Source organism: Rattus rattus, chromosome 2 (genome assembly GCF_011064425.1).
Source record: "Rattus rattus isolate New Zealand chromosome 2, Rrattus_CSIRO_v1, whole genome shotgun sequence".
Classification (NCBI taxonomy): domain Eukaryota; kingdom Metazoa; phylum Chordata; class Mammalia; order Rodentia; family Muridae; genus Rattus; species Rattus rattus.
In genome coordinates, this window is record NC_046155.1 from 41,365,369 (window position 1) to 41,383,064 (window position 17,696).

The 17,696-nt window shown below is 50.9% G+C and overlaps 1 protein-coding gene across 2 annotated transcripts; it reads left to right on the forward strand.

The window, feature by feature from the left end:
- Window positions 1-3,042: 3,042 nt before the first annotated feature.
- Golga7b (golgin A7 family member B) lies at window positions 3,043-17,259 on the forward strand. Of its 2 annotated transcripts, none has more exons than XM_032891995.1 (5): window positions 3,043-3,483; window positions 9,890-10,015; window positions 13,730-13,882; window positions 13,956-14,057; window positions 15,195-17,259. In XM_032891995.1, the coding sequence occupies exons 1-5, from the start codon at window positions 3,472-3,474 to the stop codon at window positions 15,303-15,305; spliced, it is 504 nt and encodes a 167-aa protein (XP_032747886.1). In that variant the 5' UTR covers window positions 3,043-3,471; the 3' UTR covers window positions 15,306-17,259. The 2 variants fall into 2 exon arrangements, with proteins under 2 accessions (XP_032747886.1, XP_032747887.1); XM_032891996.1 differs by having other exon boundaries at window positions 15,201-17,259.
- Window positions 17,260-17,696: the final 437 nt, after the last annotated feature.

Sequence of the window (17,696 nt, forward strand, 5' to 3'; positions counted from 1 at the left end):
CTGTATATCCTTAACTGTCCTAGAACTGGCTGTGTAGACCAGGCTGGCCTCAAACTCATGGAGGCCTCTACCTGCCTCTGCCTCCCAAGTACAGATTAAAGGCATGCGCCACTGCCGCCGCCACCGCCACCGCCACCACCGCCGCCGCCGCCACCACCACCACCACCACCACCACCACCACCACCACCACCACCACCACCGCTGTTACTTCCCACTAAACACCACCAACAAAGACAACAACAACAACATCCCATCTTTCTTTCCTTTGCCCACCATTCTACGAACTCTGGTTTGGAGTTAAGTTTTAGACACATCAGGCCCACTTCTCTTCAGGGTCCTTGAACTCTGTCCTTTCTACCCTGTTGCTCTTTTCCTAGGCATTTGTATGTTCATTTCTCTCTTTCCTTCAGACCTCAACCCACATCTGTCCTTATTAAGAAAGTTTCCCCTGAGTATTCCTCCAGAAATCCCCGACCTTTGACCTTTGACCCCAGGTCCATACCCAAGCTCCTTTATTTTCTAGCAATGACCACACTCTGCACTGAATTTATTTTTTCATGTGTTGCACGAACAGTCATTGCTGTGTCTCAAGTCTCTACAATCTAGGACTCAGTAAGCACGCAGAGAAGAGACCATGAATGGGCGGGCTTGCTGAATGCCTTTCCTCTAGCCACCGGGTGAGCAGCAGGGTTCCAGATGACAGTCAAGGATGATTGAAGTCAACAAGAGGGACAGTGACACTCTTGCTGGGCGAGAGTAAGGAATGGTTTCGAATCTCCACTGAATCACCACTAGACGATGGGCTCACTTGTTAGCAATGAGCTTTGTGGATTCACAGACAATCTCAGTTTGTGCATTAATATCGAAACACTTGCAGAGTTCTGGGGCAGACCAGAATATCTGCCCTCGGCTGTTTTGGTCACTGTTTTTGTCACATCCTTAGACCCAGTGCTCTCTTATGAAACATTGGCAGGTGGAGGTTCTCTGTCAGCTTATGCTCTACAAAGTACTAGAAAGAGGAAGTGTAGTTAGGGGACAGGCCACACACAGTGTTTAATGCTTGACTGTCTAGATTCTTCTTATGGGAGACCTTGGGCATCTTATTCTGAAACACTGAAGAGGTGACAAGAATATGGAAGTGGGGCTGGGGAGGTGGCCTGGCAGCTAACATGATCGCTATGGAACGGTGAGGAGTGGGTTCAGATTTCCAAGGTCTGTGTAAAAAAAAAAAGTCAGATATGGTGTGCCTGCAACCCAGGGCTCATCTGCTGAGATAGGCCCGTTACCGGTTCTGTGCAGTGGCAAACAAAAGACCCTATGAAAGGTGTAGATTGACAGTGGCATTTAAGGTTGTCCTCTGTTCACCTCCCCACAGGCTCTGTGGCATCCACACACTGGCACTCAGAGTATAAATCCACTCCCCCACATACGTGGAGAGAGAGAGAGAGAGAGAGAGAGAGAGAGAGAGAGAGAGAGAGAGAGCGCATAAGAGGAGACAGAGATTTAAAAATAAAAAAATTGTAACTCACAGCAGTTGTCAGGATTTCAAAATACATGCACTGTGTGGAACATACCGTCTGGCATGCATTAAGTGATCCATAAATGTTTGATATTAAAAATAAAAGGTTCTGCTGAAAAAATGCTATTAATATGCCTTTGGGGTAACAAACCATCCTAAGATAGTAGGGTTACCATGGAATTTTAAAAGACATGATAATGATATTGTGGTTGCATGGGAGAGTGCCATTTTGTGTTTCAAGACGAGGTCTCACGTCTCTTCACCCACATCATGGGCTCCGAGATTGAAGGTGTGCACCCTCACACCTGGCTTAGAAAAAATGCTCTTATTCTGAGGGGACGAATGCCGAAGTATTTAAGGACGAAGCTGTAGAATCTATTGCTTTCTAATAATCTAGTCGAATTACTCACATCTCCTCGCTCCCGCTTCTATCAGTAAAGCCAACAAGTCAAATTTAAAAATACTGTCGCCGAGGTAGTTAGATAGTACAGTTTGTGGTGAATGTTTCCCCCCCCCCCCAACTTCTCCTGTATGCTTGGAAAATTTAAAAGAGAAATTTGATTTTTTTAAAAAAAAGGAAGAAAGAAAAGAAAAGAAAAGAGAGGACCCCAGTTAGTGAAGGTCAACAAATATATCCTGCAGAAAGAGGATCATAAACTCAGAGACAGTTACTCAAGGTGGGAAATCGGGAGAAGCCCTAAATGGAGCCAGGTCTTCTGGCTACCTGTTGTGGTATGTGGTCCAGTCTTATGTCATGGCTGGGCTGCTGACCTGTGGGCAGCCAGGCTGTAGAGGAAATACCCAGCTCCCCTCAGACACAGATCTGGGGTTATTATGGGTGTGTTCAAAGACACCTGTGTTGGGGTTTCCTCTCTGCTTATTAAGTAGATAAGCCATTTGTTTGGAAGGCCTAATGCCAAATTACCACCTTGGAGAGTGGGCATACCGGTTCGGCATGTGGTTTTCCACTGCTGGTGGTAATTGGGTACTGGGGGAGTGTGTATAAACTCTGGGGTGGCGGAAGGGAGACAGAAGTGTAAGGGATGGAACCTGGACCAGGAGGACCATAAGGAAAGAATGGCTTCCATATGGAGCGTCTTGAAAGAAGGGACCCTAGGGAAAACTGGGGATGAAATGTGCGTAAGTATTTAAAGAAAATGTTCTCTCATATCTGCAGCATTTTCCTCTAGCTAATGGGGGTTCAAGGAAGTGGAAAGGAGAAAAGAGAGAAGGGGATATCCACAGAAGGCCGGGTAGTGCTTGGGGCAGGATGGGGGAAGGTTAGAGTCAGATGTTGAAGATATTTGGAAGGGTAGAGGCTGGCGGCCTGTGGATGGTCCGGACTTCTACATCCCAGGCCCGGGTGCCTTGCGGCAGAGCCCAGCTTCTCTCTCCAGCTTCTGGAAGTCCCCGGAGGCGGTGGAAGCTAGCGCAACGCTCTAGGCACTCCTGCTGGGGGAGGGCAGGCAGGAGAGGCGGGGCGCTGGGCGGGGCGGGACGGGGTGGGGCGGGAGCGGAGCCGGTGGCCGCGGGCGGGGCTCCTCTCCGGCGGGTGCCGGAGTCTGGGGGCCGCGGCTTCCCCCTCCCCGCCCGCCGAGGCGCTGGCCCCTCCTTCCCCCGCCGCCCCCGTGCCCGCCGCTGCTGCCGCTGTCAAAGATAAAACCGGGCCATTGCCTGCAGGAGCCCTGGCAGCAGGCGATCGAGCGGTGAGGAGCCTCGGGCGCGGCCTCGCCTCCCCGGCCCCGCTCCCGCGTCAGCACCGTGGACAGCGCAGACCCCCTCTCAGGGACCCCTCGGCTCGCAGGAACACTCTACGGGTTTCGGCGATCTCATCAGTACCGCGGACAGCGCCCAGGCCCCCGCTGGCCTTGACCGCTCTTCAAATCAGCACCGCGGACAGCCCCCCTGGACCAGCCCAGCAGCAGCCAAGGACTGGTCAGAACGCCCGGAAGATGGCCACTGAGGTAGGGGCCAGCACCTTAACCCGCAGGCAATGCCGCAGGGAATGATTCCCCACTAGGGGCAGACTGGGCACGAGGAGAAGGCGGGGGCGGATGAGGGTAGGGGGTGGTTCCCCGGGTTCATGGGGGGAGGTATGGAGTGGTATGGCATACAAGCAGAGCTTTGCTGAGTGGTCCCCTCACCTTCGACATGTCAATCTTGCTCATGCCACCCTGAGCCCCGGGAGTCTACTTGTTACCAATAACACCAGGTCCCTGCTGGGCTGGGGTTTCCCCTTCTGAACACAGGGTTCTGATTCCCCAGAGGTGGAGATCCCTGCACACCTGTGTAAGGGGAAGGAAGGTGGCCTACTGCTGTTGTTGCTATGTGGTGCAGTATCCTCCTTCTAACCCAGAGGCTTGACTAAGGAAGACAGACCTTCCTTCATATCCATATTTCCTTAAGAGGAGAACGTGGACAAAGACATGCTCAGGCCCAGAACCCAGAGGGTTGGTTTTAATGAATCTCCTGTACCAGCCCCCACTTTTGAGAGTTTCATTCTTCCTTCATTTGAGTTGCTGGTCCCAGAGTATCCGCATTTGCCTGTGTGTGGGGAGAGACTGCGTTCTTCACGGTGTGTCTCTAGACCAAGGGACCTGTTAGCTAAGGGCAAAATCTTGGCGTAATGCGTAAGAAGTCGGGACTTTTGTCTCTACCCCCAGAGGTTACTCCTCCCCCGGGAGATCTCTTTACTCATGATGAAACTCACACATGGAAGAAAGGATTGGCTTGGTACCCACACAGCATGCCAACAGCAGAGCTGAAAGTTTCTTTGAATTTTTGGAGCGTAGCAGCACACTGGGTCTCCCCAGTTCTGCTGCTGCTGTCTTTTGTGGTGCCTCCCCATTTCCAGCCTGACTGGAACTCTGCCAAGGAGGAGAGCAAAGGTCGGTGAATGATTCTGTGCGGTGCCTCTGGGATCCTGGCGAGCGGTATGACATCAGTACCAAGTGCTCCTGCCACAATTCCACTGGATCTCCTGATGTGGCTTGGCGTTGTTTATCTGCTGATGCAACACGAAGTTAGCTAGCGGGGATCCATGCCCTGCCAGAACCCCAACTGCAGGCAGGCAGGCCTGTCAGACCGCAGCAGCAGTTCCTAGTGTGGTCTGATGGACCCCAGAAGGCCTGTCTGTCCTACAGTCTCTCCCCTGCAGGTCTGCGGTGACCCACACAGTCTACCCTCAGACTCACACTTCTTGGCTGAGGCCAGGCTTCCAGGAAGCTGTTGGTAGTAGGCTTGATGACTCTCCCTTGGGAGAGGCTCTGCTCATAATGCCTCTGTAGGTACAACGCCGTGGCACACAGAATGGCTGTGAGTGTGTGAGTAGCTCTGTGAAGTGGGTAAGGACGGTGTTATTATCTGCAATTAACAGACGAGTGGACTGAGGCTTGGAAGCTTGCTTCAGCCGGGCGAAGGAGTCAGAGAAGGCTTCATTACCTCATTCTACAGATGATTCAACTGCAGTGTTAAGACAACAGTTCTTCTTGCTCCCACGACCACTACCTTCACGGTTTGCATGGAGGATAGCGTATGCAGCTAGCCAGTGTGATGCTTACTAGAGTTCTAGGGGTCTTGAGACAGGGCTTTGGAGGGAGGAGAGACATGTTAGAAAGAGCAAGAACAGAAGCTTTAAACCTGTGGGTCGCAACTCTTTAGACCATCAGACACATCAGATACTTACATTATGACTCGTAACAGTAGCAAAATTACAGTTGTGAAGTAGCAACAAAAATAATTTTATGGTTGGGGGTCACCACACACGAAATGAGGAACTCTATTAAAGGCACAGCATTAGGGCCACTGGGCTAGAGGGACCTGGGTTCCCTGACTGGCCATCTTGAAGGCAGAGGGACAGAAGACTGTCTAGGATGGACAGCTTGGCCTTGGCTGGACTCTGTTGGCGGTGCTGAGAGAAGAGACTCAGATTCTGCCAAGGCACAGGATGTATGGTGTCTGGGCCGGGGTGACTCATCCCCTCAGCTGTTTTTTTTTTTTTTTTTTTTTTTTTACTATTAGGATTGGATTGAGATTGCAAAAAAAGAAAAACCTGTTGGGGAAGGAAAACCTCCTCTAAGTTCCCATAGTCATTTCCTTAGCTCTCTAAAGAGAAATGGAACTGGGTAGGGGAGGAGATGGAGAGAGATGAGAGAGAGAGAGAGAGAGAGAGAGAGAGAGGGAAAAGAAAAGGAGGGAATGGGGGGGAGGGAGGGAGAAGACAGCTTCCTGATTTCTGTTTAGAAGTTAGCGTCAGGGGAACGATGTGTGCACAAGGAACACAGAAGAGGGAAGACAGTTTGCTGACCTCATTTGGAGAGCTTTACTGGGCCCGTTTCCTGAGCAGTGAGCCTCTGCAAATGTGTGTCACTAGGAGCAGGGTCTGCCCGGGGAACAATCCAGATGGCCAAGAATGACTGGGAAGCAGCCTTTGTGGGACGGGCTTCTTGCAGTGGGTTTGGGCAGGTTGGAGACGCTTTAAGTGTGCCCAGGTAGCATTACCCAGGCAGGGTATTTGGAGGTCTGATTTCTGAGTCACTGGCTTGAGCTCGGGCCCGAGTGTAGGCTGAGAAGAAGGGTGGCCCTGTGCCCAGGCTTCCACCCTCAGGCCCTACCTGGCTGCAGTGACTCAGGATCTGCAGTCCTATTACCTCCCAGCCCATCTCGTGATTCTTGAGCCAGGCCTCACCCGCACCTTATGCAGCGAGGTGGTTCTTAATGAGGATGGATCTGTGGACCAGCCGGGGCCTCCTGTTTGTCTTGGGCATAGCAGGCCTAGGAGCTCATTGCATTCCAGTGGCTGCCCTGTGCAAGCCCAGCCTGAGGGACTGACGACCAGGTGTATAGAGATGTGCTATGTCACATGCTGTGCTCTACCTGTAAAAGTCTCCTTTCAGTTGTTTCACCGTGGCTTGGGAAATGGTGCCCACAGCTCCGGTTTTCCTCCTCATGAAACACCCTTGGTCTTGGCCTCAGCTGCCAAGAGGCTGGGGTGTGGTGATGGGGGGGGCGGGGCTGAGGGCTGTGAGATTGAGGGGGTAGCTCAGTTCTCACAAACATCTAAGACACCCCTGGAAAAATGCTAAGAAGGAACTTTCCAGGGAAGACAGAGCTTGTAGCCTCGGGGAGTATTGGGGGTGGCTGTAACAACTCTTTCCTGTTTCCCTAAGGTTAAGAGGCTGGATAGAAAGTGCTTGGGACCTGGCTCTTGTCTCCATCTTTATTCTCAAACTGGAGCTATAGGAGTTAAGTCTTCATACACGAGTGGCCTTATTTAGCCACGTTAGTGCTTGCGCTCTTAAAAATTATCAGAAATATTTAGAAAACCAGAGTAGCTGACATTAAGAAATTCTGGATTCATGGCTTCCCTTAAAAAATTAGAAGCATCAGGTACCTAGTTGCACCATCTTTAATGGCAGTGATTGGCTCGCTAACAGACACAGGCATAAGCTCTCTTATGAGCCACAGACCCAACCCAGCCCACTGACTGCGCTACCTCTGGAAATGTTTCTGCCCTCCATTCCTAATAAGGTTTCTTTCAAGTCAGATATGGGAGGGGTTATGATTATGGGGCTCCTGTTTAGTATCTTTGAAGAAATGGGGGCCAGAGAAGGGCAGACGTTTACAGGGCTATACTGCCCAAGATCAGGTTTCCTGCGGCCATGACCAGCAAGCCATCTTTTGCTCTGCCCCTTGGTACTTCAGGATGGAGCCACCATCGATGGAGCGAACCATGAGGCCCTCCCTTGCCTAGAATCCTGCTCCTCACCGTCTGTGTGAGACTCTGTGATTTGTGTGTGTCGTGTTGGCCTGACTCTTATGTGTAAATCGAATCTCATCTGCTCTTCTCCAGACCAACGTACGTTCTCCAGGGACAAGCAGGTGCCCAGTCACCCGGAGCGAGGAAAGGTTCTTGGGCTCAGAATACAGCTGTTGCTAGAGACTTGAGAGTGAATGAATCAGTCGAGAGAAAATAGGTCTGTAGTATTATGTAAGACACCACCTAACATCTTACTCATTGAAGATTACTTCCTTCTCAGTAGAGTCCTGAATGGAGCGCTCGCAAACAGCAGGCATATGTCCTCTGAGTGGTCATTTAGGGACCCAGGCCTTTTCCAGTCCCATTGTCTTTAATTGCCTGGCTCCTCTGGTTTCTGGGGGAAGGGAGGAGTTTCAGGTCTGTTTGAGTCGAATCAGATATTCAACACTTCCACTAACTTTACTCGGTGTGTGCCCACGTGCGAGGGAGTCTTGGAATGAACTTAGTTGTGTTCTTAGGAGGGAGAAGAAATAGTTGGTCATCAGCCAGCCAGTCACTAAGAGACATACCATCATGGGTCATGGAAGCACCTGCATCTATGTGTACACAGCTGTGTGTGTGTGTGTGTGTGTGTGTGTGTGTGTGTGTGTGTGTGTGTGTGTGTGTGTGTAGGTTCAGACAAAGGATGAAGCCTGTGGCAGGAAGCCAGGTCCGGGGCAGACTGACTGGAGCAATTGTCTCTGCTTCCGTTCCATTCTTACCTCTGCTTTCTGTGTTTTAGCACTTTTTTATTTTTACCTTGAACTATGACAGAAAGCGACCCATCCAATGGGTCCCTTAGGCTTACCCACTCCTACAAAACGGTCAGAGGGCTCCTTCTGGAGCTTAAAGAATTCATGGCTAGCTCTTGCTTGCTGGCTTTGGAAGGGAAGGGAAGGCCACAGCCGCTTTCCTCTCTCGGATACATTATGGTAAAACAATAACTAGGCTGAGTGGCCACATGGATCATTAACTTGTATTACTAAAGCATGTTGATTTAAAGCATGGATTTTCCAAAGTTATCATAGGATCTTAGTAGATATTAAAAGGGGGACTTTTTCAACAAAGATCCTGTCTAGTGGAATCAAGAAATGCCGAGACAAGAGGAGCACTTATATGCCATTTACTTCACTTCCCAAACTTTGAGATCAAACATCTTGCTTGAAGCAACGTTTACCTGAATTCTGGAGAGCCTTATGTAATGTTCTCTGATGCCTACATTTCTAAGACCTTGATATACCCACCAATCATCCACTCCTTCTGTCTTGTCAATCTCTCTCGAGTCATCTCTGCTTTTCAGCATCTCCAACCTGAAATCTTTCCCGTTGGCAGAGACCCTCCCTGTTTGTGATCTCACCCTTGACCGCAGTGCACGTTTGTCTCCCACTGATTGCGTCTATTCTGCAGACCGGCTTTGGTCGTGCTAAATGTTGCCTCACACCCCTGGAGCAGACCATGTCTTCATTACTCCCCTTTCCAGGGTCACCCTTTCCCCCTCTTCCTACTTCTGGCCAGCCCCTATCTCTGCGTATCCCTGACCTTCCCTTAGGACTCCATGCAGTCTCCAGGAAGGCCGCATAAGCATCCCTGAGTAAATGTGACTCTGTGTCAACCATTCATCACAGTCTAATTCATTAGGCTTTGACTTGTCTTCCCCCCCGGAGCCCATAGGGTGACTTTTGCTCAGCGTCTGGAGAGCCTGGCACTAGTAGGGACTCAATAAACGAGAGCAAAGTGACTGAATGGGTTCAGCTTAATTACACAGGATGAACTAGCGTTCCTTCCCTCTGCCTTCAGGGCCTGGTCTCCACGTGGTTCCAATGCTGGGTGTATTTCACCAATGGTGTGCTTGTCTCCAGTGGCTGAGTGACTGAGGCTGGAGAGAGAGAAGAAAGAGGCCCTATTCTTTTGTGGTATAGCGCTTACTCCCCTCCAGGGCCAGGTCAATGTCAAGTTTTCTGACTGGATGGAGAGACAGAAGTCACTCCATACCTTCCTTCCTACCAAGGAATGCTATTAATTCAGCGCCTGGCCTCAGTCCACTTTATACTCAGTCTTCTCATGATAAAAAGCCATTTCTAGGCCCCTTTGTGGGCTAAGAAAACCATTGGGGTGCTTCCTGGACTTCCCAAACTTGGCCTGGAGTCCCTTGGAGTTCAGGGACACATCCCAGGTTTCCCCTCTCCCACATGCTCTACTCCCCAGCCTGCTTGTGAATTCCACTTGCAGGGCCTACGACTTCTATCTCTGTGCTGAGCTCTCCAAGCACAGGGCTGGCTGCCACTGGGCCTCACTTCTCCGTGTTAGAATCTGTTTCGGCTGTGATTGACAGCTCTGAGTGACTCATTTTGGTCCAGCTTTGCTCTTTCTTTAGGCTTCTGTATACACACTATGATGGCTTCAGGAAGCTCCTCACGTGAACCACAGGAGGCCTGCTTCCCTAGGCCCCCAGAGCCAGGCCATGTGGCCAGCCTCTCCCTGTGTGCCAGGATTCAGTGGTGCTGGAGAGCCCTCCATGTCAGTGCACTGAGACTATGGTCACCTAAGCATGTGTCCCCTGTTCATCTCCTCAGGTCCACAACCTTCAGGAGCTCAGGCGAAGCGCTTCACTGGCCACCAAGGTCTTTATCCAGAGAGACTACAGTGATGGCACCATTTGTCAGTTCCAGACCAAATTCCCACCAGAGCTGGATAGCCGGGTAAGGGCACCTTTTGGGTGAGGACACCTTTCTCTAAACATGAGCTCTACCTGTGGTGGCGCTGAGAATTAGTGTTTTTTTTTTTTGTTTGTTTGTTTGTTTGTTTGTTTTGTTTTTAATCCAGTTATACATGACACATAATATCACAAAATGCGTGACTTGTTCAGCTGCCTCAAATGGAAGAATGATAAATCCGTTGTATTGTCTTACATTTCCACACAGAAAATTCTCTGAAAAACAAAACAAAACAAAACAAAACACCTCAGACTTGTTCCAGTCCAGCACCTCAAATTACGCTGGCATGAGAATTCACTAGAGTCTTGTTAAACAAATGTAAATTCCTGAGTCCTAGTGGGTGAGATTAGGTGTCACCCACACTCGCTGATTCAGTTGCTGGCCTGTGGTGTAGGCATCTCCATTTGTTGGCAGCTGTCCCCAAGTTTGGTCACACACCAGAACATTCGGCGTGGGGGGGGGGGCTGAAAAAAACTCAATAAATCCCAAAGAATTCCAGTCAGAATTTTGGAGACTGGAGCCTAGGCACTGACAATGTTTTATGCCTTAATTCACAAATTCACTTTTTTAAAGTTAACTAAAAATGATTTTAACTACAATTGGTCAGACTTCAATTTTTTTTTTTTTAAACAAGGCATTCTCAGGTGAGCTGGAATTAAGTGATTCTTAGATCCTGCTTGGGCAGTAGCTGGCTATTTATGCCTTTCCCACTCTTGGCTGCATTGGGGACATGTGTGAGCTTTGGGAAATGGGGGACCAGACAAGGCATCTATTTGGGTAGGGTAAGATGGCCGTAGTCATTGCTGCTGTGACCTAGCCCTCCCCTTCCCAGAGTCAGTACCTCCTGGGGCTGAGACTGGAGTGCAGCGTTGCCTTTAAAAAGTGCCCAAGAGTTGTTAATGTGCAGCCAGCACTGGGCACCATCACTAAGCCCTTGTTTCAAAACTGTGCCCTATGGCTGCCAGGATTGGCATCACCTGGGAAACAAAGCAAGGGTTTACACCTACCTTAGAGCTCCCGAATATGAATGTGTTTTAACCAGATCCTTATACACGCACGCACGCACGCACGCACGCACGCACAGAGCTTCAGGAGCAGCAGAGTCCTTCAGGGATAGAAGCAGGAAGTGACTCACCAAGGTTATTAGAAAGCGCTGCAAGAGCCTGGTCACACTGACGCTCCTGCAGCACATACATCCTGAGTGGGGACGGAAGAAAGTAGATGCCGTGTGATCAGAGCTGTGACAGGCCAGCTCAGAGACCCAGAGGAAGAGCGAGGGGCTGCTTTCCCATCCTTTTACCTGTCTTAGACAAAGCGGGGAGGTAGCCTGACGTACCAGCTTCATTGGATGCTGGCATCTAGGGCAGTCAGCCAAGTCTTGTGTTCTGCTCCTGTTTCTGAGGGTGCGCAGCCCCCACAGGCAGTCAGCTGCCTCAGAGCTGACTTGGGATTGGAGTAGGGCAGAGACCTGGTGCTGATGGATGTTGTGGACCAGGCTATTTGAGGAGGTATGAGAGAAGAGGCGTGGCTGGACTTTGCTGATGGGATCCTCACTGGTTCTTAGAAAACCACCAGCATCCCATTCTTGTGTAGGCACACTATCCTTTGCAGGAGGTAGTAGGGCAGTGGTGGGGGCAGGGAGGCTGGAGATGAGGCCTTAGGGTTACAGAGCACACTCACCTGTGAGAAAGAGAGTGGGGTGGCAGGAAAGCTTTTGGCACATAAAACGTTCTCATTGTGCCCTGCTGCTATGGATACAGGCCAACTCCTTAGCTGCACACACACACACACACACACACACACACACATACACACACACACAACCACACACGTGCACACACAGACACATACACAGACACACACACACTGACAGACACACACACAAGCACACTAACAGGCACACACACCTATACACACACACAGACACACCGACAGACACACACCTACACACAGACTCACACATACACAGACACACAGACAAACACATAGACACACACCCCTACACACAGACACACCGACAGACACACACCTACACACAGACTCACACATACACAGACACACAGACAAACACATAGACACACACCCCTACACACAGACACACCGACAGACACACACCTACACACAGACTCACACATACACAGACACACAGACAAACACATAGACACACACTACACCTACACACAGACACACAGACAAACACACAGGCACACACACCCCTACACACAGACACACATAGACAGACACACACACACATAGACACATACACACACACCTACACACAGACACACAGACAAGCACACACACACAGACACACATACGCACACAGACACACATATAGACACACACACGCACACTGACAGACACACACACAGACATACTAACAGGCACACACACCTACACATAGAGACACACTGACAGACTCACATACCTACACACAGACTCACACACACACCTACACACAGACACACAGACAAACACATAGGCACACACCCACGCACAGACACACATAGACACATACACACACACCCACACACAGACACACAGACAAGCACATACACACACACACACACATACACACACACACACACATACACACACATATACACACAGACAAGCACATACACACACACACACACACACACACACATACATAGACACATACACACACACCCACCCACACACAGACACACACACACACACACACACACACACAGACACACACACACACACACACACACACACACACACACACACACACACACACACACACACACACACACACACACACACACACACACACACACACACACACACACAGACACACAGACACACACACACAGACACATACACACACAGACACACACACACACACAGACACAGCACACAGACACACACACACACACACACACACACAGACACACACACACACCCACACACAGACACACAGACAAGCACATACACACACACCTACGCACAGACACATAGACACAGACACACATAGACACACACACACACACACACACCAGCTGTAGTGGTTAGTGACTTCTTAGCCAGGAGGAAAAGTGCCCCTGCAGTCTCTTCTGAGCTCTCACCATCTGTTGCAGGCCGCTGAAGCCCCTTCCAAATCAGGAGAATTTGCTCTGGCACAATCATCACAGGGGAGGTGACACCAGAATACATGGCTGGCTTGCGGGACACACAGGTTCTTAACCTGCAGGTCGCTATCCCGTTGGACGTCAAATGACCCTTTCACAGGGCTCACATATCAGATACCCTGCACATCAGACATTCACATTATGATTCATAGTAGTAGCAAAATTGCAGCTATGAAGTAGCAACAAAAATTAATTTTATGGTTGGCGGTCACCACAACCTGAGGAACTGTGTTAAAAGGTCAGAGCATTAGAGAGGTTGAAAATCACTGATCTAGAACATCCTAGGTCTCCTGTTTCCAAGGGAGGCCAACAGCCGTGCTGGTTCCCATCCTACAGGAAACCAACACAGTACGGGCAAGCCGCTCACACAGGGCCACACGTCTAGTTCCTGAGTAAGTCTGGACTGAACTCCAGGTCTCCTGCTCCCGTGCTGTATGCTCTGCTCGCAGCCTCTCAGTCATGCCTGTGGGCCACCTCCCGCCCATGCGGCCCCAGGGATTGTCCCCACACTGGAAAGGCTAACAGTCTGCCTCTCTCCTTCCAGATTGAGCGGCAGCTCTTCGAGGAGACTGTGAAGACCCTCAATGGTTTTTATGCGGAGGCCGAGAAGATCGGGGGCAGCTCCTACCTGGAGGGCTGCTTGGCCTGCGCCACGGCCTACTTCATCTTCCTCTGCATGGAGACCCACTATGAGAAGGTGCCGACTCTCTATCTCCCCTTCCCCAGCTACCTTGCCACAGACTCATCTTTAGGGACCCCTGTTTCTGCAGGTTCTCAAGAAGATTTCCCGTTACATCCAGGAGCAGAATGAGAAGGTCTTTGCTCCCCGAGGGCTCCTGCTCACGGATCCCGTGGAACGCGGAATGAGGGTTGTATCCTTTCGGGCTCGTCTGTGTGAGGCGCAGAGTTGTCTACATCGGGCTCCTTGAGGATGTGGCTAGGAAGTGGGAGGCTCCCTAGAGGCCTTCCGGAATCCCGCACGCCACTGTCCGTGGGCGCCCTTAGTTATTGGGGTCATTTGTGAGTTTCAGGTTTTGTTTTTATTGAACGTCATGCCATCGGTGCTTAAAACAGGGCAGACACCACGCAAAGGCTTTGAAAAATACCATCTCACGTGATTTCCATCCCAATCCCAAGAGGTGGCCCTTCCTCCCTCTTGTGTACCAGGACGCTGAAGGGAAGCTGACTCAATCACTCACCTTCAAGCAGCAGATTGTCACCGTCAGGATTTGAGCCCAGGCTCTCTCAACCTGTTTGGTTCTCAAAGAGTCTGTAAACCTTCCACAATCTCCTTTAATAGCCCGTGTGGAGCCCCACTATCCACTGAGTGAGCAAAACGAGCTGCAGAAGTGGGGTGCTCTATGGGTTGACTGTCTTGGTGTCAGGCTGGGCAGGGGGTGGACAGGAGTTCTGCTGACCTCACTTGGTTCAAGTGTTTAACCACTGCTGCCCATGCAGCAGTTAAAAATAATATTATTTTACAATAAAGCTGAGAGAAGAGTTCAGAAAGCATAAGTCCCAGACAGCACACATATTCCCTGCTCCCCACCCCCCATTCTTTTTTACTGAGCCCTTGTGTTGTGCTCGGTACTCAGTTCAATTTTCACAGGAACCCCCAGGCTCTGCTGGTGTCCCCAGTTTGCAGAAGTGATAATAGATGGTTAGCAGGTGAAAGGATTGGACTGGCCTAACTGAAGTGGGGCCATTAGGGATGGGCCACTTCAGCAAAGGGAAGTGTTTGTATCTAACACCTTTTCCGGGTGCCCCTGTGACTTGGATTTCCATAATGCATCTCAAAGAAAGCCAGAATCTGTCTGTGGGATCCCGTTGTGCGCTCAGCCCTGTGTCCTCTCAGAAACTGTTAGCTGAGGCTTGGAGAAGGGTTTTGACTTCAGTCAAGCCTCGGTCTTTGGGCATAGCGGGCTTCAGGTCACAGGTCTCATTCTGGATCTGTACCCCGTTTCCTGAATAGCAGCCGGGTGCTCACAGCTCCTTAACTATCGTCCCAGATCGAGATCTCCATCTATGAGGACCGGTGCAGCAGTGGTAGCTCCAGCAGCGGCAGCAGCAGCGGCAGCGGCAGCAGCAGCGCTGGCGGGGGAGGGGCGGGGGCCCGGTGACTGGCCGAGAGTCCCTGCAGGGAGGTGTACGGCCGGAGCGAGGGGCTGGCAGATCTGCGGAGGCTGCGCTACCAGAGCACCCGCTTCTGAGTCTTTCTCTGGGCCCACCCTGCGGTGAAGGGAGGGTGACTGCCCGCTGTTCCGTGGTCCCCAGCCCTTTGCCCCTTGGCAGGATCTTCTTTCTGACCCCGGACCTTTTTTTTTTTTTTTTTTTTTTTTTCCCTCTCCCATGAGGCTGATCTGGGTCATTACAGCCAGACCTTCCTAGGGAGTCTGGGGGGGGGTGGGGGACCCAGCTTGGACAAACCCTCTCTTTCCTGCCTCCTTCCTCACTATTAGGAAGGTCTGGAGAATTCCCACCCTGCATGAGTCTTCACCCTCAAAGCCCATGTCTACCTGGACTGTGCTCCCTGGGGCTCTTTCTAAGGCCCAACGCTACCATGGGCTCCTGCTTGTCAATGGTCCCACCTCCTCATTGGAGATTTGGGGAGACAGGTGTCCTGGGAGCTAATCAGCTGCTCCAAAGGCAGTGGCTTTCCTGTCCTTCCCTCAGGGCCGAAAGTTCTCTCAGCCTTGCCAAGAAGCACCCAACTCTGAGACTTCGTACCCCACCAGAAACTGCTTATAGGGGTTCAGCCTAGGACTCTGATGGGGTCCACTAGGGTATGGTAAAACTCTTTGGATGAATGAGCTGGACAGAGCTTGAACTCCTGAACTGGAGCCAATTCCTGATCGTGTGCATACATGTGGAGTGTGCTGTGTGCACAAATGTATGTATGTATGTATGTATGTATGTATGTATGTATGTATGTATGTTTATGGGTGAGTAAGCATGTACGTATGTGAGCATACATTTGTATGAATGTGAGTACCTGTACAGGTGTATGTGTGCATGTGCACACGTATATGAACCTATGTTTATCTGAGTGAATGAGGGAGAATGTTAGGTGCATGTGTACAACACATGCATGCAAACTATGTATGCTTATGCACAAGTGCACTGTGTGAATATGCATGTCTATGTGTAAGCATGCGTGTGTGTGTGTGTGTGTGTGTGTGTGTGTGTGTGTGTGTGTGTGTATAAAAAGAGAGAGATTCCATTGTGTGTTCTCTTTGGCTGCTGGGCTAATGACTACCAAGTCCTGCCCTGTCCTGTCCCACACTGGTCTGTAGAGCCTCCCTGTGAGTCCCTCCTAACTGACCCTCTCTGTAAATCAATGTCCTAAAGCTGGGCTGTCAGCTTGGCTCTTCCTCCTGGCCTTTCTCCCACCTCTGGCTCTACTGTACACATTTTCATGGAGGAACAGTTGGGGTCCTAGGAGAACAGAGCCAACATTTAGGTGGTCTTGGTGCCCCTCTTCCAGCCCCCATGGCACAGTGGGGCCACAGATGCTGCATATTTAGCCTGCCCAGGTGTCAGGACCCTGAAGCCCTTGCAGATGAGGCTTCTCTGGACATTCAAGGCAAATGTGCCTTGCAAGGAAAAGCTAATGGTGCTGTGGCTCTCGAGGGGAGCCAGTCGAAGGGCAGGCATCCTGGGGCCTGAAGATGGACAGAAAGGGGCTGCCTACCTCAGCGGGCAGGAGGTGCTAGAACTAGACAGGAAACACCAGCCACCATAAGCAGCTTTCTGGAGCGGAAAGGGCCTGTTTCTCTAGAGGCCAGCGCCCGCACATGTAACAGCAGGAGACCATGCTGAGAGATAGAGAGGGCCGGCCAAGCCCCTGAAGCCCCAGGGAGCCTGAGCCCTTTGAGCCCTGGTGCCATGAATCCCTTCTTTCCGAGCTGCAGCCCCCGATTCCTTGCAGAAGCCTGTGCCCTCTGTAGCCTGCTGTGTGGCCAGGCATCGTGTCTGACTTTGCACAGCCTGTTGGGGAAGGTTGGGAAGAGGCAAGATGGAGACCTTTTGTTTTATTCTTTTCCCAATAAAAGGACTCGCCAGCTTGAGGCTCCATGCTGTTTCTGCTAGTCCATCCAAGGAGACACTGGGTGTGCGTGTGAGGAAGAAGCAAACTGCACACAGGACTGATAAACTGTCTCCTTGGAGCGTACGGGTCAGCGAGGAGGTGGACATTCCAGGTCCTCCTACCAACCCTTGACCTTTGGTGGGTCTGAAACCGGGTGGAGCCAGTAGGTTCAAATAAAAGCTAACCCAAAAGTAATTTATCAGTGAGATAGGGAGGGGCTGTTTCTTGAGCTCTTACTCTAGGTCAGACACTGTTTGGGGTTGAGTCACACGGCTGTTCAGTGTTGAGGACCAGAAGGGGCTGGCTAGATGGCTCAGCCAGTGAGATGCTCGCCGTAGAAGCCCGACGACCTGAGTCTGAGCTCTGGAACCACGTAAGGTGGAAGAAGAGAACTGACTGCTTAAAATTGTCCTCTGATCCCCGT